Below are 27,020 nucleotides of genomic sequence, written 5' to 3'. Positions count from 1 at the left end.
AAGTAAAAATAACTCAAATAAATTTATATTTGGTTCAAAATTTAAATTAAATATATTTATTTTTGTTCACAAATTTTTATTCATATTTTAGGATAGAAAAAATACTACTTAATTAAAATTAAGTTCTCTATTCATTAAAAATAAAAGATCTCATTTTTTTTTTATTCAACTGACACTTTCTGAACGAGTGATCAAATATCATAAAGTTAATTGGTAACAGTTCATAAATAAAAAGAAAAATGAATATTATAAACTTCAAAAAATCACTTCTATATTTATATTTTCTCTTGTTTTTATTATCATGCCAACTAGGAATGTTAATTAACGGTGCAAACTTGAGTATGAAAACTCCAAATCTCAATATTTCGTTTATAAAATTTTGGATAATTCGTGAGGTTTTGAGTAGGATTTGAATTGTTTGTATTGGTTCGTTTTTTATTTTTAATTTTGAGTTGTTGTATCTTGGTGTTATAATTTCAATTGTAACATATTTTTTGGGATAAAAATACAACATTAACAAAACATTGTCTTTGATGTTATATTTTTATTCTAAAAAATGTGTTCCAATAATATTTTTATTCTTAATATTATATTGAATAGAAGAGGAACATGTTGCTAGAAGAGACTATTGTCAGTGATTGGACAAGCCAAGTGAAGGATCAAAATCATTTAATTAGCGTCAATGTATTGGCTTCGATTCTGGCAGAAGCTGAGATGGAGTACTCGTCGATTGTCATACTATCAATCTATCTATTATTAACCAAAATCTCAATCGTAAGATCGTCGATGTCGACCCTAGATTTTAATTGAAGGTACCTAGCAACATCAATTAGCATCAAAATTCAAGATGGATTTTAATCATGAATCCATAGTAAACTACATGATACACTTATTCTGCCTAACAATTGCATGAATTATGAAAGGGAAAAGGGAAGCAAATAATGGAGAAGAGTCACGTGAGGTTAGAACTTAGAACGTTTAGGCATTTTCACTATGTAATAATAAATAAGTGAAGGGACGGCCCAAATATTAATTGAAGAACCACATCATACCAACTAGATACAATAATGTGCTGAGTTGGCACACTCTCACAAATTGTATCATGGATTTTTTTTAACCTCATATTGCAATGTCTTGGACATTAATTAATATCTTTGACTCATGTAGTTTATTTCAATAGTGTCTCGTGAAAATTCCTTGCCCTATATATAAGGGACTTTATACCATATTTTATTGTGGCGGAGGTGAACATTTTAAGCTATCTAGCTTAGCTTCCCTTCAAAACCTTCCTTCTCTTCTCTTCTCTTCTCTTCTCTTCTCTCATATTCAACCTACAAAAGGAATATTACTCAAACATATTCCGACACCATGACTCACAGTGACAATCCTATGATTTTCGTAGTTGGTATTCTAGGTATTTCTTCTTCATTTATCTTTGATATCGTTACTAAATTTATAGTATTGAAACGTATTAGAAACAAGAATCTTATACAATAGTTTGGTTGATAGGAACATTACATATAATATGTAAAGATGAGGGTTTGAACCCTTGTACTCTCGATATTTTACCTTAAATAAGTGAAATTTTAGTTATTTGGTTATTTGACAAAACAAAAAGTATAAAAAATGAAGAATTTTTATTCTCTTGATCTAACACTATAGTTTATCATCAGCAACATCATAAAGCCGACTCTATATAGAGAGAGAGAGCCTAATTTAAAAAATTGATGGAATTTTTTTTTCCTCTCTAAATTTGAATATTGATAGTGAACTCTAACTTTTGTAGTATGCTTGCCCCATATTCTTCTCACAAGAATTAAATAACACAATTTTCTTCCTTAACTTTTTTGTTTAATGTTGTAGGTAACATTGCCTCCTTCTTTTGCTTTATAGCACCCATGTGAGTATTTTAAATTTTTAAGCACACAAGTTCATTAAAATTACACTATATATCTTTTTATTTTATACATAAATATTGAATACTAATTCAAATAAAATCATGCGTGTGTGTATGTATTGTTTTAATTTGCAGATCAATATTTTACCGAATTGTTAAGAAGAAAGCAACCGATGGTTTCCAATCAGTTCCATATGTGGCTGCACTCTTCAGTGCCATGCTTTGGATATTCTATGCTTACATAAAAACGGGTGAAATGCTTATCATCACCATCAATTTATTCGGTTGTGCGATAGAAACAATTTACCTCGCCATCTATATGATTTACTGCCCCAGAAAAGCTAGGGTATACATACTCTCTTCGTCCTTATTTATATATATATATATTAAAAAATTGATAGTTTAAATATTGCATTTGCATATGATTTGTATATGTCAATATGAATATTATTAATAAGAGATATATTTGAAGAAAAAAAAAATGTATTAGAAAATATATCTACTAAATAAGGGACTGGACTGGATAACTTTTGTTGTACCCTGTTTGATTTGAAACTATAGTTATGGGACTGGACAAATTAGGTAGTAAGTCACTGAACCACAGGACAACTTTTTGTTCATCCTACAACTATAAAAAATATGAAAATACTCATTTTATTTTCGAATATAAATATATTAAAGCCCTATTTTTCTCCGGTATAGTATTGTCCCGTTATGTATTGTCTTATTTTGTCATGTACTGTTTTGTCCGGTCTTTGCTTACGAATCAAATGCAAAATAATGACGAAATTTAGCGAAAATCAATTTCTAATGATAATTACTAATTAATTTTGTTTTTTCTTATATAGATCTTCACAGTGAAGCTGGTTTGCTTGTTAAACTTGGGTGGAATTTGCTTGGTTGTTGTTCTAACACACGTTCTAGCAAAAGAAAGAACAGCCCGTATTGAACTTCTTGGATGGATTTGTGTAGTCCTCTCTACTAGTGTTTTTGCAGCACCTTTAAGCATTATTGTGAGTACATAAAATTTGCTTAATTAATTCTTCTTATAATTTGTTATGGTCATAATAATATTTGATATATACTCATCAATAATCACTATGTGTGCTTATGCATGGATAATGTTTGTTCAATTTCAGAGAGTGGTTATTCGCACCAAAAGTGTAGAGTTTATGCCTTTCACTCTTTCACTCCTTCTCACAATAAGTGCAATTTTGTGGCTCACTTATGGTATTCTCCTCAAAGATATCTTTGTTACAGTAAGTACTCCTATTAATCTATGACAAACAACCAATTAGTAGTAATTGATTGATTCCGGGATATTTAACCTAGTAAAAAATTGCGGTACTTTTTTAATTACCTCTAAAGAATTGTGAATATTTTATCCAACTATCAATAAAAATTAATCACATAAACTTATAAGTGAAATAAAAAAACTTAACTTGTAAATATCATTTGTAAATCTATTTATGTGGTTTATTTTTATTCGTTGTTTGATAAATATTCTCAATTATTCAAAGGATAGTGTATGTATTGCCCAAAATTATGGAATTGCATTCACATTTGTTTTTTTGTTTTTTTTTTTATAATTTGTTGGATTAGCAAAAAAATTGAAATAGTAAAACAATAGTTATCTATCTTTGAACAATTTTTTTATTTAAACAACATTAATCTTAAAACATTTGATTTTTATCCTAACTATACATTCAACTATCACACATATAGATGACTTTGATATGTTAACGGTGTAAAACTTTTTACATCGACATTGTATGAAAATTAAACTCGTCATTCATGTGAGGTGAAATGAGTAGTTCAACTGATTGAATTAATTGAGCTAGTTGGACTAAGATTAAAGAAGTTGGAGGTCCAGAATTCGAGTTCTGCATGAAGTAAAAAAAAAAAATTAACATAACAATTTGCCATTAAAAAAAAAAAACTTAACATTTATGTTTTCCCTTTTTTATGAACAGCTTCCGAACTTTGTGGGTATCACATTTGGAACAATTCAGATGGTATTGTATGCAATATACCGAAAAAACAAGCCTGTGAATGATGAAAAAGTAGCGGAACACAAAGAAGATATCAATGATAATCAGGTACAGGTAATAGTGATTCCTACACAAAACATGGTTGATGTTGAATTAGGGGAGAATAAGGAAGAGAAACAACATGAGAAGAAACAGGAACAAGTAGAACCAAGGGAAGGCATTGAATTACAACAACAGAAAGAGGGTTGATTTGAGATGTTTGATGAATTGAAGGGATACATAATACATACTTGTGCACATGTAATGTCTATGTTTCTATATATATTTCCCTCTGCTCCCATGTGTGTTGCTCAAATTCATGTAAAATCTTATTTATGGGGGGTAGAGTTGTCAATTGATATACTATCCATCTATTATTATATCATAGTTAGTTTTATGTTTTATATATCTAATTTCTGTTTATGCATCCATCGAAATATTAAAACATCATAGAAATTATATATCTAATAAGTCTTTTCTATTTCTTTTTTCAAAATAGTTTTTAGGGTTAAATATGTTTTTGGTCCCTATAGTATTTTAGAATTTTCATTTTAGTTCTTGGACATTTTTTTCACACTTTTTAATTCCTGGAATTTTTTCCGTCAATGTTTTTAGTCCCTACTTCAGAGACCAAAAACATATTTAACCCAAAAATAAACTGTGTTTATAGGGAAGTCCATGTGTTTTGGAGTCAAGAGTATAAACGGAGGGTATGAAGTTAAATTTTGTGACTTGTAATCCGCTCAAACTAAAAAAAGGTCCAATGGATACAAGTGGGCTCTATATACTACATGGTTTGGATTGAATTTGACATTTTGGGCCAAAAACCTCGCATAGTCACACCTATATATATATATATATATATATATATATATATATATATATATATATATATATATATATATATATATATAATTTTTCTCTTCCCACCTTGCGTGTTTCTTTAATACCCCTCGGAATTCCATTTTGCCCTTAAACTTCATAATGTGTTTTCCAAATTTGAACTAGAAAATCTTCAGAAAACATGTTTCGAAGTTTTTATCTAAGGGCAAAAATGAAAAAATGGGTTTAGAAAAGAAACACGGGAGTGAGAAGAGAAAAAATTTATATACAACTAGGAGTCTAGGACAAAATTTATTGGAGTTGCATCACAAATTGCATAGCACTCAATTAATTTAAGTTTTTTTTAGTAACAGAACTCAAGTAATAAACTTCGATTAAAAATCGTTGATTTGTACGCAAAAAAAATAAAATATAAAAATATAAAATAAATCGTTGGAAGAACGTAAATTTGAGTTTTAGTTAAAATAATTATTGGTTAAATTTTATTTATCTTCACTTCAATCAATCATTCTTGTTGCTATCATTTATTTTGTTAATTTTTATGGTTAATTTTCATTGGCACATTACAGTTGGTGGGATGCTTGTTTCGAAACTATCTATTTTTTTTTTGTATTTATACAAATAGATTTATATTTAAAATAAGATGACATTGGGATTTATGATTTATATTTCTGTTTAGAATTTTAAGAATTTGTTTAGCATTTATAGGATTAATTTATTATTTAAAATATATGATTTGTTTTTATGTAGCTCTATATATAGAGTCATATAGTTATGAATAATATACGAGAAAGAGAAACAATAACATAAGAGTATTCTCCATGTAACAATATATTTTCTTCTCTTTGTACACATAAAAATATATTCCTCCAAATTCCGCAATACCAAAAACACAAAAAACCATATCAACTACATGTATAGATTCCATTACTCCCACCTTGTTTCGAAACTATCTATCTTTGCGTCGATACAAATATATATCCATTGAAACGTAGAATATATGTGTATCGGAGCATAAAAAACCGTATTGGAATGTATATTGTATGCATCGTAACATACCATATACATATCGGTATGTATACATCGAAACATATCATACACGTATCAGAACATATATTATATGTATCAAAATAGTTTAGTAAAAAATGAAAGAAATACATATTAAGCTTAGTATACGTTTATTTACTCCATTACTCCCATATTGTTTGAATTTATGTTATATTTTTGGATTTTATTGTGATTAAAAATTACAATATTTTGATTTGATAATTTGATATTGACTCCATTACTCTCGTCTCAATATATATGTTGTTTAGTTTTTCGGTCCATTATGAGTGATATCGAAGAGAATGAGTTGAGATCTGAATCTGAACATTCAAACGAATATGATTATGAATATGATGGTGAATATAACGGTGATAATGTAAATTATGATGTTTATTGAGGACAACACAATTGTGATATCGAAGGAGATGGAAGTGATGCTCAAGGTGAAGTTGAAATTGAAGAAGACTTCCCTGATGTCGAAGAAGATGGAAGTGACGCTGAAGGTGAAGAAAACCATAACAACAACATCATCAAATCATTAAGAAACAGAGAAATACATAAGAAAATAAGGAAGAGTTTCAAAATAAGAGTTCAACAAAAAATCATAAGAAAAGAAGGAAAGCAAGAACACCCAAACACCCACCCGAAACTGACCAATACATACCGTTGTTCAAAATACATCAACATTAAAACAAAAAAAGTCTTATATCCTTCAAGGTTGTAAGCCAAAAGAAATAAAAATGAAGTCTCTTTCTCTTGAATGGTCGAAATACCGGAAGCTAATGGATATCAAGATTCAATGGCGTGTTCGTCGTATTCACCAAGTGAACCGGAGAATTACCCCTGAAATAGTATTGTTCATCACGATTTTCAACATGTCTTTTGCAATACTTAGCGTCATTATTTTTTTAAGTCGCTTCATCGTCTTTCCATTCACCTTTCATCCTCAACTCCATAAGTTGGAATCTGAACCACCACGACAATCAATCCGTTACTCCGAATGGGATAAAAAAGTAAAAGCAACGAGACTTGTGTCATTTCATTGCTTCTATTTTTTTTACGATTGTACGCATTTGTACACTATGATCCAAACAATTGAAGAAGTTGTAAATCACTATTTGATACGCTGCTACGAAGTCATTTTAATGTTTGATGTAGATATTAGATCCTTATATATCACTAAAATTGTAAAACACTCACTATATTTTCAAACTCATAGATTTTAAATTTTAAATTCATCGTGCATTAGGAAGAAATATTAGAATTTCAATTTTAATTTCTTCACTTCCTCTTTCTCCAAGTCACCATCAATCCAAATACAATTAACATTTTAATTTCGCTATTAACTGAAAATCACTATAGTGAAACCACTCATCATTATCCCAAACTCATCTCTATAATACGATTTCTACCTTAAACACTCATGTCTTGCATCAAATTTAGTTGTTTTTATGGTATAAATTATCATATATTTTGATGAAATGTAAATCAGTTGTTAATTAGTGAGAAGCATTCTAGGTAATGTCACTTTGTCAACTACCCTGCAGTTTCTTCGAATTGCGAAAGCTTGCTATAACCTTTGAGGAGTCTGAGAGCAATGTGGAGGGCTAAAGAGCAAGTTTTGGCAAGCAAAAGTGTTAGCTAGGTTCATGAGTTTAGATGGGCTGCAATTGAGCCCTATCAATTGTGGATAAAAGTCCATATAATATAAAAAGTGTTTTTCTTAGTTTCTCAATATAATAGTGTTTTTAATATTTGTTAATTTCGAAAAATGAAAATAAAAAATTGAAGTGCTTATTTTTTTTTTTTGTTAAGTAGGCTAGTCGCTAGAATTTTACTTTTTTTTAGTTGAATAAATGAGAGTATCAAAATTCGAATCTTAATCTCTGCATATTATATGTAATGTCTCTACGAACTGAACGAGACAAAAAGTGAAATGCCTAATGAATAACTTACAGAAATATCCATAGATTATTTTATAAACCCAAGCACAAATATCCAAATATAGGCAAAGCTCTAATAATTTATAAGTCAGATCCAAATGCACCATTATTAGTGTTTGGCAAACTTTTATTTCATTATTATTAGTGGATAATATATAATTTAATTATAAATTCTTAAAAAATTATAAATTTTTGTCTTAAGTAATTAAAATTAGAGGATAGAGTGTTTCTTATCCGGAACTTATATTAAATATCATGTATTCATGTTTGTGTGAAGCACTTTGATTCCTAATCCATTCTTCTTTTTTTTTCTCCTTTTTTTTTTGTTTTGTTGCAATATTACAATTATTTTTTTAGAAAAGCAAAAATTGAGGCAATCCATTCTAGATATTAATATATTATATATTTGAACAATAAATCCACAATTTCTTACATCATGACTGATCAAAAAATTAAAGGTAAACCTGATCTTGTCTTCAACTTTTTCATCCCTTTTAGCTTATTGCTATGATAATTTTTTTGTAATAAAAATGTGTCCTACCTCTGAGGGGATTACATTTATTAAATCTTGTGTAGGAGCCACCTGAAACTGCTTTTTCACATGCTTCATATCCAAAGTAGTGGGGAATATACAGAGTTCTCTTATTCACTTTGTAATGGCCATATGTAAAACACACAAAAAAAGTGTCTCTTTTTTTTTGTTAGATTATTGTATCCATGCATTTGTTCATAATATCATATCCCTTTTTCATTATTGGATCGATTAAAAATTATTCTTACGTCATGGAAAATAATTTCTGAAATGAGACCAATGACCCATCTTCCTTTTCCTCAATTTTTTCTTTGGTGGTCTAGTACCTCATCACTCCTATCAAACAGTACAAATTATTCATGGTTCCATTAATTTTTAAATTAGTGTAGAATCTTAATTACGCTAATTTCAAGTGTCATTGAATTATTCATGGAAGTACGGTTGGGAGATGTTGATTTGGAGTAATTTAAGTTCGAATATGTAAAATTATTCACTTCTCTATACTTAAAAATGTAAAAATTTAACTACTATATACATTACTTGACAAAAAACCCTTACATGTTTGCGAGAAGTCTACGCAAAGATAACGGTACTAATTTTCCTTTTAGCGCGCGTTATTATGTTCTATCTTTTTTTTATCAGGTAGTTTAGTTGCTAGAAATGAACCCTGACCCCCAACATATATAATGAAATGTCATACCAACTGAATTAAGTTCACGAGACAATATATTTTTACTTTTTTTTGGTAGATTGACGAAATGAAAAAATCATTGAAAACTCACGCACATAAAATGTAGGGACCGATGTTCGAACTCTGATATGGTATCCGACACTAACAATTTTGACACTTTTATTAATTGGTGAAGATTTATGAACTATTTTTACTTTATTTTCACATATAAAAATAAATATTAGAGAAGTCATATATAAGAGTTTTATTAACTTTCATCTTCTCCCTCACAATCAAAAAGTCAATATGTATAACCAAATCAATCACTCAAATACAAAGTAAAAATTGAAATACTAGTATTTAAACTAGAAAGTAAATGTGTCCTAAAACTACTTTCAAAAAATAAAATAAAACTCCAAACATATCACACTTTTATTTTTTATCTTAATTTATGTCTACCGACTACTACCATGTGTTTTATATTAATGGTTACGAGGTTAAATATCTAACTACATACACAATTTAATAAAATATTCCTAGCTTTTATGCAAAGGTGATGGAGAGAATATATATAAAAATGGTGATATGGATAAGAGATTGGTGCACTTTTTGCAACAATATACTTCTTTGATGTGGAAATACGAATACGATATTACTTGAATAGTGGAATATTACCTATTGCTAATTGTCATAAAACTCCAACATCAAACCGTGACACATGAATTGAGTGTTACTATTACTACTACTACTACTACTACTACAAGTAGTAGCATAGAACTATAGTGTGCATTGCGGCTGAAGATACCTAGGTCAAATTGCAAAAGTGTTGTTTTTTGTTTAAGCAAGACAGCATATTCTCCATCATGAAAATAAGTTACTTATCCACCGTTCATTAACTCCTTTATTCCAAACAAGTTATGATCATAACCATCAAATGCGATTACACATCAAAAGGAACACTATAGTTAGTTAACTAGTGCAATCAATTTTACCAATGGATCCCAAGAGTATCTCCCAAAACTTCTCTAGAATCATGTAAAAGTAAAATAATTAACTATTGGAGGAGAATGTGGGTTTCATCGACATACATTTCTAACTTTCCTCCGATGCATTACAGTAAGTGCACATATATATGACATTTTTTTAAAAACATATTCAGCTACTGATCGTTAGTTATATTAACTATGAGTAGTTTAATAAATGATATTTTCTTAGATTAAAATTTTGAGATAATTCGAATTCGATTCTTGGATGAACATTTTTTTATCTCTTATAGCCACCTTCTAGATTATTAGGGTCATCATTTTCCTTAATAACCATAACGTTGACACACACAAAAAAAATAAAATAATAAATTAATGTCGCGTTTAAACGCAAATGAGAGGATAGTTTTTTTAACCAAAGTAAACTTAACTCATATCATTAATAAAAAATATTCTATATAAAGAAAATAATCTCAATAATGCGGTAACTAACTTAAAATATGGACAACAACCATATTTACTTTATAATCTAACACAAATTTGGCCTCTCAAAATTAAAATATTAAGTTAGGACACTAAAAATAGTGTCACTATACTAAAAATAGTGACACTAAACAAGAGGTATCTCTAATTTGGAACTTAATAGAATCTACTGCAACCTTAATTTGGTTCTTCATGGCCCATGGTAATTGTAAATTTTTAGAATCTACTCAGAGAGAGTAGTTTAAAACTTTAATTTGATTCTGCTTGGCCCATGGTAATGGTAATTTTTTAAGGGTCTTGTTAACATGTGCCCTTAAGGCACATGTTAAGATATACCAAAATAGAAATTCAACATTTAATGATACAAGAAATTTAATGCTTCAAAAGTCAAAATGCACAAATTAGCATTTAATAATTTCTATTTTTGCTTCCTTAACATGTGCCTTAAGGGCACAAGTTAACATTCTCCATTTTTTAATAGTATAAAACCCTTTTGGAGACAGCAATTAAAAAGGACATGAGAAAAGAAACCAATTCGTATTAAGAGACATGTGCTTTAGTTCCTCCTAATGCCTAGTTCATTACTTTAATTATTGTGAAAATAATTAATGGTATGTCCAAAATTCAAACTTTATTTTTTTTAATATAAAATGCGATGTTTTTAAGAATTGAATTAAGTTTATATGAATGTGAGTAGCATTTTTATAAATTTAGTTTTTTAATGTATAAATATTGATTGGATTAATTCTTAAAATTATTATAAAAAAAATTAGAAATATGTTCATAATTTTGATACATTTAAAGATTATAGTGATATTGTCTCACTAGACCAGTCACAATGCAGGTGTCGGGTGTGCGAAAACATTGTGCCTAAAAATTTACGGCAAATTTTAAAATCCTATAATAATAGTTATATATCATTAATATTAACAAAATATTAAATGTGCATCAATAGATTAATACATAGACTATGATGTTTATGTACTTAAGGTCTTATGTTCATACAATGATAATTATTTTTATGTATTTTTTATATTACTTATAATTTAAATAGAGAATAATTTTTAACAAAAGTATTAAGATCCGTTTTTAATATTCAAATGGACCCTTAACCCGGCTCTGATACCATGTTAATTAAATATGCTTGGATAAAACATATTCATACACCAGCCAGAATAGTTCCAATCTAAATTCCTCCCCACCACGGAATTAGAAAGGAATTAGGCTGTTCATAACAAAAAAAAAAAAAAAAGAGAGAGAAAGGAATTAGGCTGAGAAGGAAAAAACAATAAAAATTTTACATCTCCCTAATTGTTAAGTTCTATGAAATGATGAGATTAACAAAATTACACTGAAGCACGGTGATTTTATTAAAGCTTCTCTTAGAGCTTCAATTAATATATAAAATTACAATGATAACATAATTTTGTCACACTCACTGTTCATCCAAATATATACACCTAGATTTAAAAGTTTATCTTAATTCAAAGTACATAAATTTTTCTTTTACTTTTCTGTTCAATTATAGTAGTTATATTTTTACAAGGAAAATGTTAAAGATGCGTTTTAAGAACACATGTTAATTTTTTTTTATATTTAATAATATAAAAAATTAATGTTTAAAAAGAGAAATTTACACAAATTTAAAAAAATTATTTCTACATTTATGTTTTTAACATATATACATCCTTTATTTTTTTTGTATTCAAAAGGGCCTAAGAAAAAAAAATGATTATATGAATACTAATTAAATGGAGGAGTCCTAAGACTTTTATACGAAATCAATTATACTAATTACATATTTACTAATTAATTAACTAAGAGGAGGGAGGGGCCCAAGCCCCCTAGGTTACCTTTTGCATCCGTTATTGTTGTTCATAAAAATTCATAAATTACATCTTGTAGGTGATTATAATTAATCTACTAGTAAATGATAAGGACTTTTTCAAAAGACATAAAATTAGTGCTACTAGATGTTTGTTTTTAGCTTTACCTAAAAAAATAAGGAGGGGAAGGGGAGGGGCTTAAGCCCCCTAGATCACCTCTTGAATCCGTCATTGTCGCTATTGTTCATAAAAACTCATAAATTGCATCTTGTAGGTAATTCTAATCTACTAGATTGTAAATAAATACTCCCTCTAATCTCATATATCAACAAATTTTCACTTTTTTTAAGTTCATTTAATTATTCATATATATATATATATTTGGTCCATATTTTTTTTTTTTGATAAGCAAAAATTGAATTATAAGAAGTACAAGGGGTACTCAACCCTTACAATTCAAAGGTAATCACCTCATATTCAAACGAATACAATCCAAGGGATTATTACTCCCTAAACGGTCTATAAACCAAAACCAAGCAATATAAATAATTTGGTTCACTAAAGAAGAAACATTGGCGAAAGCTCCTCTAAATAAAATATTATTACGCGTGCGCCAAATACTCCATGTCGTCGCCAACCAAATAATGTGCCGGACACTCTTGCTATTATTACCAAATATTGAGTCTCCAAATAAATTAAAATGACATGAAGTACTAGTATCAATGAACGGAATCATCTTGGTTCCCATCCAATTGAAGACAATATTCCATACTTGTGCTGTGACGTCACATTTGAAGAAAATATGATGGGTATCTTCCACTTCCTTGAAACAAAACACACAACCTCTCTCATGGTTGTTTGTGATGATGCCTTTGTTATATAGGGCCTCCCTAGTTGGTAATTTATCCAACAACAATCTCCACCCAAAAATGCTTACCTTCGATGGAACATTATTCAACCACAGATTCTTCAACGCTTTCGTCGTGTTGAGCTCTAAATCATTTGCACCAAACCTGTTTTGCAAGACCATATACACTGTTTTAACAGTAAAAAGACCGGCAGTATGTGAAATCCATTTTCTCCTATCGCTCACCTCCCTTTGTGGCCGCACCGCTTCCAAAATTAAAAGAATATCTTGCGTCGCTATTTGGTCCATATGAAATTGGAGGGAATATCTCTTAGTTCTTCTCTCCCATCATTTTCTTCGTTATAAAGATAACTTTCTCAATTTTTATTTCATGCTTAATTATAATTTTAGTCCTTCTATTTTTACTCACTCTTAAAATTTGTCTCTCTGTTTTAAAATCACCTAGATTTGGCCCATTCATTAGATTTGTGTACTTAAAATAATGATTTAATATATTTTAAATGATGTGACATTCAATTTGATGATATTGAAATGATAAAAAATAGTGAATTATCATAAAACTCTTTAAAAACTTTGATTTCAATTTTAAGAAATTATTCATTTTTGAAAATTTGTTAATGAAATGTAAATAATTAAAATATATTAAATTACCATTTTTGAAGTATTTTTTTGTGTTTTCTTTGAAATAAGTTTTACGAAAAGATGCAAAAATAATTTTCATTGGTTATTGTTTATTGGAAAAGAGTTTAATTTCTATGGATTGTCAGTCGAAAATTATTTTACATATGTACTCAATTGCATGTGTTGCCACATTATTTAATAAACGTAACACGTCATGTGTTTTAAAATACATTACATGATGTGTTTAGGGGTGTTCATGGGTACAATTGACCCTTCAATTCGGTAACCCAACTCGCATTTTACTCGAATCCGTTTAAGTGCGGATCCAATCCGAACCAACCCGTTCAAAACCGAAGTGGTTTGGTTCAGGTAACAATTGTTTATCAATTTAAACCCATGAACCCAATCTGTTTTAAAAAATTGTTATATTTTATTTTTATAATATAGTTTAATATTCTTATGTTTTCAAATCTTAAATTTTGATTTTATATTTAAAGTATTTTATGTAATTTTAAGTGTTTATGTTTTAAATAGTAAAATTTTGCTTTGTAGTTTGCTTCCTCCACCTTTATTTTTTTCCTTTTGTTCTATTTTTATATGTTGTTTTTTAGGAGTATTTCTTATACTCTTTCTTTTTTAATGTACCGGTCTGATTTTTCGTTTTTCCTCTTTTATATATATATATATATATATATATATATATATATATATAATTTGCCATTATAAAAAATCTAAAATGGAAGTTTACATCATTCTTCGCATTTTGAAACTTTTTGGTGGCTGGCTGCCCAATTATTGAAAAGAAGAAAGAAAGAAAAGGAAACACATTCATATATAAGAAATATGGACATAAAGAGTTGTGGAGATTCATTTGCCTGTCGCTAGCCATAGTTCACAAGGTAGACCCGGAATCATTGTGTAAATAAAATTAATGTTATATATACAAGAGATATATAGAAATGAAAAGAAAAAAAGAGAAAATGAAAATTTGATGGAAATTAATTAGTATATTACGGTAAAAGTAAATAAATATATAAATAGAGTTTACTTTCATGTCAGACAAAAAATATAGTTTTTTTTTTTTATTAAGTAGGTTACTGGCTAGAAATTTACCTTAAAATTGAATAAGTGGAGTGTCTACGATTTGAACTCCGATTCCTCTATATATAATGTGATGTTCCTATCAACTAAGCTCACATGGACAAAAAAAATTAAACCTTTTTTTTCATATATAGTTCCCACAAATTGAATGTAATCATATTCGAGTAGTGTTAGATTTTTTTTGTGTGTCCGCTAAATTAGATATTCTATGCGTGCAATTGCAAAAATTAATTCTTTAAATTTTGTTAGATTTAAATAGACAACAAACTCTTCCTAAAATTTTTAATGTTATTGTATGCCTAAGTCAGGGATCGAACTCAAAATATTTGTTAAGCTAGAAGAGATCTGTATCATTCCACTTTAAACGTTAACTGGTAGTTCCCGTGAACTTAGCACAGTTGGTAGGGATATCGCACTATATGTGCAGGAGCTCGGGTTTGAGTCCGGGACATTCCACTTATATTCACCTTTAAGGTGGATTTTTTAGCCACTAAACTACTTGAAGAAAAAAAAAACGTTAACCGGTAAATAGTGTTAGACTTTGTATGTGAACACCTCGTGTTTATCGTGTGTTGTAGAAGTTTATTAGCCATTTCTTTGAAGTTAACCGTAGTTAACTTTGAACTTTCCTAATAAATCACAAGATATTTTATGTATGAATTTAACATAAATCATACATTTAATTATGATGTGGATTTTTTATGAATAATTAATTACAGTCTCCTTGTACCAAAAATAAAATACAGTCTCAAATAATTTGGAGCCCCCGGCCTCTAAAAAAAAAATCAAAATAGTCCTTCTTTATTAAAATAGTCCTTCAAAATAATATGAAAAACTTGTAAATATTATCAATGACATTAAAGAAAATAGCCATCTTTTGTAAATAACATAAAAGAAACCATATTTTAACAAATAGTAGTAATATGTTTTATAGTTACAACCATAAAATCACTTTTGTAACACAAGTTTTAGGAACAAGATTTCCTGCACTAAATATCCATACAATTTTTACGTTATTTTTAATCAGAACAGTTCGATCTAATATTAATGGTTGAGATTGATTTATACTGATTTTATTAAGACGCAATATGAATCGACCGATTTAAAATGGACAATTGAAATCTACTATTACATATAACTGTGGTTTAATTCCTGCACTGCATTGTGATCCCAAGTTTTACCCGAAATGTTTGTTATAGCTAATAGTCTAAATATGTACTAATGATAATGACAACTATTAGATCATTGAGTGTCAATATGGTGCACTGTACTCCATGGGAGAGTACTAGTATCGGTACGTACTTATACCAGGATCGGATATATATATATTTGTACATTTATTTATGCCTATACATGTATATTAATTTTTCTAAAAATATCGTATCTCGTACCGATACACAAAATGGGAACTGGTACTGTACCCACATCTAGACAACATAGACTGACATGCACAATACATGTCATAAGACACCCTATTAAAATTGAAGTTAATCTTTATCGTTACTCAAAAGAATAATATTTACCTACAAAGGATTGACTTGTAGTGACAAATTTTATCTATCATTATTAAATGTTAATTTTCTTGTAGTTCACGAAAACATGAGGTCCCCTATATAATTTGTAGGATTGTGGTATGCGTCCATACAATCTTTGATTAATTGTATAGTAAATTTTAATTTATTTTTGGTCAATTATCCTAAGGGACACAATTATATCTCTAAATTCTGAATTCAATATATTGTGTTGTGGCTACCAACATACATATATATGTTTATTGGACAATTGTATTGAAAATGTGTACGTCATGCCAAAATAGATATTGAGGTAACAACATTCAACATTTTTAAGGTAAACCACCCCCACCCCCACATAGGAGAGTTAGAGGAGTCATATATAAGAGCACACCCCCCTGACCCTTTGGAATAGGAATGGGGTACTATTGAATGGGTAATACAAGTGTATTAGCACCTTTGTATGAGTTGTAAGCCTTTAAACCACTTGGTGGGTGACACATCAGAAAGAAACTTGGTGGGCCCAACTGAATTTTTTGTATGTAACTAGTAATAGTACAAGTTACCTCGTGAGAGGGGGTGTATATTGAAATGGTTTAAACCAAATAAGGTTAAAGAGTGCAATAGGGTAAAAAAGGTATTTGGATAGTGTTAAAGTAAATGGTGTTTGAGATGAACACAACTGGAAAGTAGTTTAGTTAGTGTTCTCCAAAATTAAAGGTATATTCATTTTCATTAAAAATATTAAAATAAAATTTAAATTTAAATTTTCGCATGCTTGCAACTTGACCATTAATTCTCAACTATACTTTATGTGCACTATAAATACAACTCTCATTCTATGCATATCGACTCGTGGAACTTAGAGAAAGAAAGAAAGAAAGAGAGTTTGAGATAGCTTGAATTGAGGGTTTTCACTTTGAGAAAAATATATAGAGTGTTTGTGTGACAAATATTTTTAACTATATTCCAAAAATTTCCAATAGTTTTATTATATTCAAGAGATGGCCATGTCCCGTGAATCTTTGGCTTTTGTCTTTGGCATAATAGGTAGATACTTGTTTCTTACAAGCCATAAGCCATAAGCCATGCATATATCATTGCTAGCTTTTCAATTTTTTCAATAGTGTTTGCACTTTTCAATTTTAATTTAATTCACTTCTTTCTCTATCACCCCCACACCCTCATTCATCATCATTTTTCTTCTTCTAGCTTATTCATCAACATCATCTTCTAGTTTTTTCATCAACTTTTTTATATGTATTTTTTTTCATCTAGTTTGTTATGCTCTTGTTGGATCATACATCGCAAATTGATACCTCAAATTTAATGTTAGCTTTAATTTGTTGTCCAATTTTTTTTAGGGTAACATTTTAATTAGATATGGAGCATGATAATTGGAACCAAATGTAACATGCAGATTGCATGGCTATATATTGCATATTTCTAATTTCAAATCTAATATACATATAATAAATGTTTTTGTCAATAAATAATTTTAATCAAACCATATATTATTTTTTATTTCAACATTTGAGGTTTTCATTTCCAATTAATCACGCAATATTAATTGAAGAAATCTCATAAATATATAAACAAAAGTTATAATTTGTAAGCAAGTGCTGATGGATATTTCTTTTTTGTCTTTTTATTATTGTTTTTACAGGCAACATCATTTCCTTTGCCGTGTTCCTCTCACCATTGTAAGTTTTGTTTTCTTGTAAATTAATTAATCAAAGCTAACAATATAGTTAAACACAATTGAAATAATAATTTCCTAAACTTTTTTTTTTTTTTTTTGCAGGCCAACATTTTACACAATCTTTAAGAAGAAATCTGCTGAAGGGTATCAGTCACTTCCATATGTTGTTGCACTTTTCAGTGCAATGCTTTGGATTTACTATGCATTTGTCAAGAGAGAAGCTGCTCTTCTTCTAATCACCATTAACACTTTTGGAATTATTGTTGAATCTGCTTACCTCATAGTCTTCCTAATTTATGCCACAAAGAAGTCTAGGGTACATATATTTCTTTTAATCTCATACATATGTTTATAATATTTTGTCCCCTGCGAGCGTACATAGCTCAGTTGATAGGGACATCGTATATATTATGCAGGAGTCGGAGTTTGAACTTCGAATACTCCACATATTCACTAGGCTACTAGAACAAAAAATAATTACTTAGAAAATTTTAAATTCTTTTATATATATTTTTTTTTTTAAAAAAAAAAACTTAACTATAAATTTTTAAATTGTACTAATATTTTTTTCTTCTTTTTTCACAGCTTTCAACCATAAAACTACTTCTCTTGCTGAATGTGTTTGGATTTGGAGCCATGCTTCTATCAACTCTCTACCTCTCAAAGGGAGCAAAACGTCTTGCAATCATAGGATGGATTTGTCTTGTTTTCAACATAAGTGTATTTGCTGCACCACTTTTTGTCCTTGTAAGAATTTTTAATTTATCCACTAATTAATTTTGAATTAGAGATTATAAATTTTATTTTCATAATTACATGAACAAGTGATAATTAACTAATTAAATTATTGTGATTATTTTCATGCAGAGTAAAGTCATAAGAACAAGGAGTGTTGAATACATGCCATTTTTCTTGTCCTTGTCCTTAACCATCAATGCTGTTATGTGGTTCTTCTATGGCCTTCTCCTCAGGGATTACTATGTTGCTGTAAGTTCAATATTCATATTAAAAAAAAAAAAAATCACATCCAACTTTTCCCATTTGTTTGTTTGGAAGATATAACTTTAACTTTATATTTGATATTTGATAATGTTGATATAATTTTGGAAAAAATAAATAATTTATTTTGTGCTCCATTAATGTGGAGTTTCCATGAAAAGAAAAAAAAATCTAAGTGCTATATGGACCCCCCCACCCTCCCAATTAGAAAACTTTTTTTTTTATTACACCAATTAGAAAAGTTTACATATAGGACAAGTTATTAATAAATGGATTCTTTTTTTCTTTTGAATAAACAAAAGTACTTGATTAAGAAAAATATGAGTACTTAATTAATGTTTACATTTTTTTTATGATGCAGCTACCAAATACACTTGGATTTGTGTTCGGCATAATTCAGATGGTAGTGTATTTGATATATAGAAATGCAACACCAGTGATACAGGCACCAATTAAGGGTCAAGAATTGAGTGGTAGCCATATAGTTGATGTTGTGAAGATTGGAAATGACCCTAATCGTGGAGGAGGTGCAGTTAGCAAAGTTTGATTTGACCAATTGAAGGGTTCATCTCCGTGACCAAAAAAATAAAAATTGAAAAGAAAAAAAATTAACCTAAACTTTCAATTTCATATAATATTGTAAAATGCAAGAACGGTGCTTATAAGTGTTTAGTTTTTATTATTAATGTAATTAAGGTGTGGTTTAAATTTGGTGTAATTGTTGGCAAGTGGCCATGATGATGTATGACTCTCATAATTGTACTACTACGTGTTTACGTAGTATATTCTCTTCTCTTAGTGTATCCCTCAGTCAAACTCATTTCAACTTCACTTTCCTTGTATACGTAATCAATGTTCCAGTATTAATGAAAATGAATTGTTTTAGTAACTTCAATGTCTTTTTTTTTTTTTTTTTGCTTTTTTATTACTTACAAAGAGGACTTTCACCCAAAGTAACTTCAATGTCTAGTAGTAGTACTATACAATGATATAATTGATAGCTACACATTTATTTTGAATTTATAATTTAATCATTGTTAAGTGTTAACAAATATAAATGCGACAATTAGTCCCATATACGTAGCTGTAACTCGGTCGGTGAGTTAAATGACACTTAGAATCATAAAAGTAACAACAACAATTTGATTCAAACTTCAATAAACATTTGCACTGATACAGATTCATTTCTGTTAAATAATGACGCAGTTTGATGCAGTAATCAATCACATACGTTATATTTTAAAATCGGACGGTTCAAATTTAAAATATAGTTCTATAACTTATAATGATCTCAGTTGCCAATCAAAAATCGGACGGTTCAAATTAGTTACAGCACCCTAGTATAACTGTGGAAAATCTAATTCCCATTTGCACCTAACAAACATATATGAGTAAACGTTATACAAAGTATCAACTTATTATAGTGTCAAATAACTTTAGTTTATTTTTTGGTTAGAGTCTTAAAGACCTTCATAAAATTGTATTTTTTCGGAGGTCTAAAGTAAAATACTTAGATTGCCTTATACTTGAGCTAATTCTGAGGACATTAAAAGAGGTTAAGAAGAGACTCCGTCAAATCAAACTATATATGAAGATCGACATAACTACTACAAAATGTACTATAATATTTGTGTGTCGATCCACGTAAAAAAAAAACTTATGCCAGTTGCTATAGAGATCAAATCATGTCCATAATTAAATGTTTTTTGAAAAGTAAATCCATGATATGAAGGTGAAGGGATGTGTATGTTCTCTATTTGCTTTTTTTCATGTGTCATATACAAGGGGACAGATAAGCCCTCCCTAAAAGTGCTTCAATTTAAAAACAATTCATGTTCATCTTGATAACGGCATCATTTCTAATTAATGACAAAAAATAACGGACACTATATGATTAAAGGATACTAATCTAATCCGGTCAAATCCAATGATCCATCACTAAAGAAAAAGTGTTTAGATAATGCAAATATGCAATGCCAATAATTAGAAATTAATTAAATATATAGAACATTTGGATTAGAATGCAATACTATGAAGATTGACTCTTTTAATTAAAATTTATTTATGAACATTTGCTCTCAAAATATCAACCATTTGAGACATAGTAGTATAATTGCCAAAGTCAAAACAGAATAAAAAGTGCTTAAACGTCAAAGTGAAATTGCTTAAGGCCAAGGGAGGAACCCACATGTTTATTTGTCTTTTCTCTCCTCACTTGCATTTTTTTAAATAAAAAAAAATTATAAATAAACACTTTTTCTTCTTTTTCACTATTGTCTCATCTACAAGGTACAATATATTGTTTGTTCTAACTGAAATAATAACTGTTCTAGTTCTAGATAGTGATTTGAGTACTTGAGTAATTAATTGTACATGTCTTATACATTAATGATTAGGTGCATATGTGCACAAACGGATACAAACATTTTTTTGGGTAGGAAAGTACAAATATTATTATCGCACCTTTTTTTTAACAATATGATAAAAATTGAATAATTAACCAAGGTAGGCTTGATACTTTGTACTATGAAATAAAATGAAACCCCACCACTTCATGTTTTGTGGTAGCCTATAATGCAAGGTAGACACAACGTACATCTCTCAAAATAAAAGGTACTCTATATACAACTATATAGAAAAAGAGCAAAAAGACACAAAAGTTAGCTAGGATTTGTTTATTTTATTATATTTTATTATTTAATTTAATTTCTTTTTAACAATTCTTCCATAGAGAGAAAAAGCTTGATCAACCTTTATATATGTGTTGTTAATTTGTTATGTGCTTTTTAATCAAATGTCGCGTTCTAATCTAGAGACGAAAATGATGAATGATTTGTTTCAAATGGTTCAAAATATTTTGATTTATTAAATGTATTAATTTTGGTAAGATAATAACCTCAATTAATAAAGGGAAGAGATGGTAGGCGGAGGAAAATGCACTAACTAAATTTTTTTTATATAAAAAAAACGTGATATTAAAAAAGAATGGGCCAACGCACCATTGGGCATTATAAGATGATGAGTATTATGATGCGTCTCAAGATAAGCATTTGAAGGCTTTACGTAAATAAGTGAGCCAAATTGGTTGTTCTAAAAAGTTGCCTATGATTGTATTGAAAGATAACATTGCCATGCATGCACAATACATGGTTGGCTTGTTCCCATGTTATTTCAATCCTACAATGGATGTGCCACCATGCATAGCATAGCATAGATAGATAAGGGGTGATGTAATAAACCACTTGTTAGGGTGTACCTTTAAAGATCTCTGTAGTAGATTAATTAATTAATTAATTGAATGATTTAAAAATATTTATTTGGGTTGTATTATATGATTGACTTATGATTAGGTTGGAATTTTTTTTATTAGTTTGTATTTACATTTAAAAATAATTAAGTTAAATCAACTGAATTTATCGTATAGTTAACTGAACGTTGGTTAAATCAATAACATCCGAATGTAAGATAGATGAGTTTTTTCCCAAGTCAACAAAAGGTTCACAAAGGTTGACACACATGTCACATCAATATGTCTTGCAACATAAGTTGACATGACATGCGAGTCACTATATAACAAGACATGTTGACGTGACATGTGTCATTATCCACATGTGCAATAACTTGGTCAAAACTCAAAATCATCACGCACTACACGCAAAACATAGACGAATACGAAGGCCAAGATATTTTGTCTATAGTACAGCTAGTTTGCAATAAATATCGCACTTGTACATTTTATTTGAAACACTCAGATCAATCAAACAAACTTGATTTTGCAAATTTATATCCTTTATTATCTTTTTATTTTTCATTTTACTTGCGCATATTTTAATTTAGTAGTTAACAAAAAACTCGACTACGTATTAAACATTTTTTGGAGGAGTTAAAGAACCTATAACTAATGTAATCGTTAATTTGAATTGCATAAAAATCACAATTGAGACTTATTAGTCAATTCTACGGCTAACTTTTAAATTCGACAAGTTTACTAAAAGATTCATATTTTTATCTGGTTAATATAAGACATATTTTCATTCGGTCTCCAACCTTCACCAATTAGAGGAAAAATTATCTCACACAATTTTCTCTTCTCCAAAGACAATTTTGAATTCAAATTATTTAGATAGTCAACTTAAAAGGTGTGTCTAAGAAATAACATAAAACCTAGTTTTACAAAACTCTCGCAACCGTTGTGAAAGAAAACCTTAATTTTGTACTAAACCCTTGTTCCTCTCATCTCGTTGACGCCTAATTTTCTCTATATTACCTCTACATTTGCCCCTCTTCCTGTCACTCTCTTTCTTTGCCTATCATCGTTGTTGTCATTACTTAGCAGACTACAATTGAACTTAAAAATTAGTCGTAAAATTTGCTAATAATTCTCAATTGTGATTTTCTTGACTTCAAATTTCATAACAAATACAATTCCATACATGTTGATTAGAATTAAAAGTATAGGATCTATATAATGTGAAACATTATTGTTTAATTATACTAGTTTTGGTCGCTTAAATAATTCATATATCTATTAACAATATTGATCATGATGTAAGTGTGGTGTATAATGGTGCAAATGGGAATCGAACAATGGAGAAATTGTTGAGAACAATAATAATGCAGCTCAGACCAGTTAAGCAAATGTTTCTATTAATAAATGTTCAACCACTACCATCAAATATGAACATGAACAAATATGATAATCAACCACTACCATCAATGAAATTTGTTTGGAACTTTCTGAAATAAAGAAGAATATACATTTTTTTGTGGACATTTGTTGGTGGAAATATAATAACAAGAATTTTCATATTTTTGTGTATATTTAATAATTTTTCTAACTAACTATAGTAAATAAATAAAAATTTGGAGTAATAAGTAAAATTTTAACTTAAAAAAATTAATAAAGTTTTTAAGCCGGTTGTATACAAAAGACGGACTTCAAACCTAGTGTTCGGAGTCATGCCGATCTGATCGGCATAAAAGTACTCATATAATAAGTCAAGTCGTTCTCTATGCTTGTAAAATTAGCCTAAGAAGACAATAACAAAAAGGGTTTAAATTAGAATGTTCACGCTAATAATTTTTTCTGTCAAATAATTTAGTGATTAAAAATTTTATTTTTAAAAATGAATAAAGAGGTATTTGAAATTCAAATCTCGATTCTTATATAGAAAATATGACATCCCTATTAATTCAATAAACAAACACATTATACAATAATTTTTTTATTTAAAAAACACGCTATTATAATTCGTTTGATTGCTCACAACCTTTCGATTAAACTGAGACATCAAACACTGAAATGTGGATTCACTTTACTAATAAACAATTTGTATCTATGAATAATATTCAAATCGTTCACTCTCTCCTAAAATCCCATTACAGTAGTTGTCAACTCTCAAACTCTGTTTTCTTATAATGCTTTATATCATTGTCAATGAAATGATTTTGTGTAAAGTGCACAAATAAAATAATTTTGCACTATACAGAGTATATTTTTCATTTTTATCAATAAGTTATATTGTATCCCATTTAAACTAATAGTAAAATTTATTGATTCAATAATTAAAAATTAATTTGTATATGATGTAAAATTTATCTCCTTCATATGTACTATATAAAACTTACGGAAATGAATTTAGTGCAGTCGACTAAAATACTTAAAATTTAAATAAAATCTAAAAATTTTAAAATATAAAACTTCTGACCTTGAATATAAACTAACCAATTTTAATTGAACGTAGTACTCAATTCAATTCCATGAAACTTACCGTTAAGAAATCTCACATTGAATGTGAGATGGTTTGAATATGAGTTTATATAAGTAGAGACAATCTTCATCTTACAAGTAGATATTTTGTAGGATTGAGTTAGATCTAACTCACAATTCTAAAATGGTATCAGAGCCTCTTCAAGATTCATTGAGCCATATGCTATTGCGTTTCAGCTAACAGACCTCCCAACCCCCCACTATTTATATCCACAGACCAATAGTGTTGTGCGTGAGAGTGTATATTTAGAAGTCTCACATCGAATGTGAGATGGTCTGAATATGAATTTATAAAATAGAGACAATATTTTCACTTTACAAACCAATTTTATAGGATTCACTTCCAATTTTAAAAATTACCTAATGAAATTATCAACAATCACTAGATGGACATGAGTTGAGTTGCCAATGTCGATCTCCTATATATGATTCCCCAATTTCTTGCTTTATTACACATACGTACATTTTAGTGGCTAACATGAATTGTATTAGCCAATGATTGTCCCATAATGGTGTCATGATATATGTATGATTTCGTTATATTATATGGTTGATTTGATTTATGGGTGACTATTGCTGTACCTTGTGTCATGCATCAACTTTGTGGTGGACCTTCCTTAGCTCATTCTTTAATTCAATCATCTTACTCTTACTACCTTTTTATTGTCTTTTCTACTGTTAATAACGATTAATCAGTTTCAGTTGTACATTACCAGAAATTTATCTTAATACGTGTTCTATTCACCTCTATCATTTTGTGCCACATGTACTTATTAGAGATTTTTTTGCTTCCCTGTCTTAATTTATTACCAGAATGATAGTACAATTTAGTCCGCAAATTATAAGTTTGATAAAGACATGTACGTATCCATCAAATTATGTACCTCCAAAAATATTAAGCTGGTGATGATAATTTAGTTTGAGAGAAAATAAAATTGGCTTTCTATTTTTCTGGACGGTGTGGTCTTTGCCTACTATTTTTTTGTGTCTATACTTTTCATCTAAATTGAACACGGACAAGTTTTTTACATAGGCCCAATCCCAAATTAAAAGTGAGTACATGTACACACATATGAACATTTCTCTTTTATTTGTTTTCAAAGACTTTTAATATAGAGTTGTGTTCAAGCATGGGAGGAGCTAAAGCCCAGCAAGTCTAGCTAGTTGTTCGGACTCTGGTCAAAATTGTGTAAGTCACATTGACGGGTTTGTTAGGGCAAAATTGAAGTTTTTAGGAGTTAGTTTAAGTTCAAAACTAATATTTTTAGGAGTTAGTTTAAGATAAAATTGAAATTTTTTGTTGGACTATTTATATTTTAGGTCCATGTAGAATTTTATCCGAATTCTAAATTGAGTTTATAGTGTAACTCATATAGGTGAATTGTGCAAGTCACATTGAGCACCAAACCCTTGTATTCCATCCAAGGATACGGACACCATGCAATAAATGGTCCAAATCAGCTGGCATGCATGAAAGCCACAAGCCCACAACCCCAATCCATCAATCAATAAAGTGTGTACTACTAGTATACTAAACAAAGAAAAAGCCACATCTAACACTACATATAGAGTTTTAATTACCAAAGATTAATTGATACAGGTGATAAGATATTGTTAGAGAGTGATGATTTATGATCAATTTTGATCCGTAATCATTCCTCTCGATTGTTTTTTTTATTTCTTTTTAAATTTAATAAGTGATTTACACATAATTTTAGGTGTCAATTTGAGTTTTTCCTTTGTGATTTCTTCGTTTGTTCCGCCTTAGTGCGGAGTTGTTTGTTATCTCATCTTCGTACGATGTTTGTCCCGTCTTTGTACGGTGTTTGTTTTGTTTAAATTTGCAGATTTGTTTCAATCCAAATTCAGAGCAGATTCAATGATTTTAGAGTCGTCAACGTTGCAGATCCGGAGATATGACTATTCCGGACACTTGGATTTTATTATATCAATTGTAGCTGTCATATTTGTAGACATTGAGCTGTTTTATGCTATTAACTCGGATGTTGTGAGCTTGTTCGCATATTCATCCTTTTTGGTTTTTAGCAAATTTGAATATGTAATGATTTCGATTGATGTACTCTGCCGATTTGAATGAATGAATATCGTTTATTTCTTCAAAAAAAGAAAAACAGGTTGTTCTTTTCAATTATTATTTTGACAATGGTGGTATAGTGGCTGATCTTTGATAAAT

The 27,020-nt window shown here is 29.0% G+C and overlaps 2 protein-coding genes across 2 annotated transcripts; both read left to right on the top strand.

Moving 5' to 3' along the window:
- Positions 1 to 1,062: 1,062 nt before the first annotated feature.
- Positions 1,063 to 4,333, top strand: LOC123916012 (bidirectional sugar transporter N3-like). Its single transcript, XM_045967330.1, has 6 exons — positions 1,063 to 1,414; positions 1,864 to 1,900; positions 2,033 to 2,243; positions 2,746 to 2,910; positions 3,037 to 3,156; positions 3,871 to 4,333. The coding sequence occupies exons 1-6, from the start codon at positions 1,369 to 1,371 to the stop codon at positions 4,135 to 4,137; spliced, it is 846 nt and encodes a 281-aa protein (XP_045823286.1). The 5' UTR covers positions 1,063 to 1,368; the 3' UTR covers positions 4,138 to 4,333.
- A 12,869-nt stretch (positions 4,334 to 17,202) lies between these two features.
- LOC123916011 (bidirectional sugar transporter SWEET13-like) lies at positions 17,203 to 19,945 on the top strand. Its single transcript, XM_045967329.1, has 6 exons — positions 17,203 to 17,405; positions 18,022 to 18,058; positions 18,160 to 18,373; positions 18,643 to 18,804; positions 18,925 to 19,044; positions 19,418 to 19,945. Exons 1-6 carry the CDS (start codon positions 17,360 to 17,362, stop codon positions 19,601 to 19,603), a joined length of 765 nt encoding a protein of 254 aa, XP_045823285.1. The 5' UTR covers positions 17,203 to 17,359; the 3' UTR covers positions 19,604 to 19,945.
- Positions 19,946 to 27,020: the final 7,075 nt, after the last annotated feature.

This window comes from Trifolium pratense, linkage group LG3 (genome assembly GCF_020283565.1).
Source record: "Trifolium pratense cultivar HEN17-A07 linkage group LG3, ARS_RC_1.1, whole genome shotgun sequence".
NCBI classification, from domain to species: Eukaryota; Viridiplantae; Streptophyta; class Magnoliopsida; order Fabales; family Fabaceae; genus Trifolium; species Trifolium pratense.
This window is presented reverse-complemented; position numbering and strand designations above follow the sequence as displayed.

Coding starts and splice junctions, on each gene's coding strand:
- LOC123916011 (XM_045967329.1), top strand. CDS start 17,360: ATGGCCATGTCCCGTGAATCTTTGGCTTTTGTCTTTGGCATAATAG. Junction 18,374..18,642: donor ATGCCACAAAGAAGTCTAGG/GTACATATATTT, acceptor CTTTTTTCACAG/CTTTCAACCATAAAACTACT. Junction 18,805..18,924: donor CTGCACCACTTTTTGTCCTT/GTAAGAATTTTT, acceptor ATTTTCATGCAG/AGTAAAGTCATAAGAACAAG.
- LOC123916012 (XM_045967330.1), top strand. CDS start 1,369: ATGACTCACAGTGACAATCCTATGATTTTCGTAGTTGGTATTCTAG. Junction 2,911..3,036: donor CAGCACCTTTAAGCATTATT/GTGAGTACATAA, acceptor GTTCAATTTCAG/AGAGTGGTTATTCGCACCAA. Junction 3,157..3,870: donor TCAAAGATATCTTTGTTACA/GTAAGTACTCCT, acceptor TTTTATGAACAG/CTTCCGAACTTTGTGGGTAT.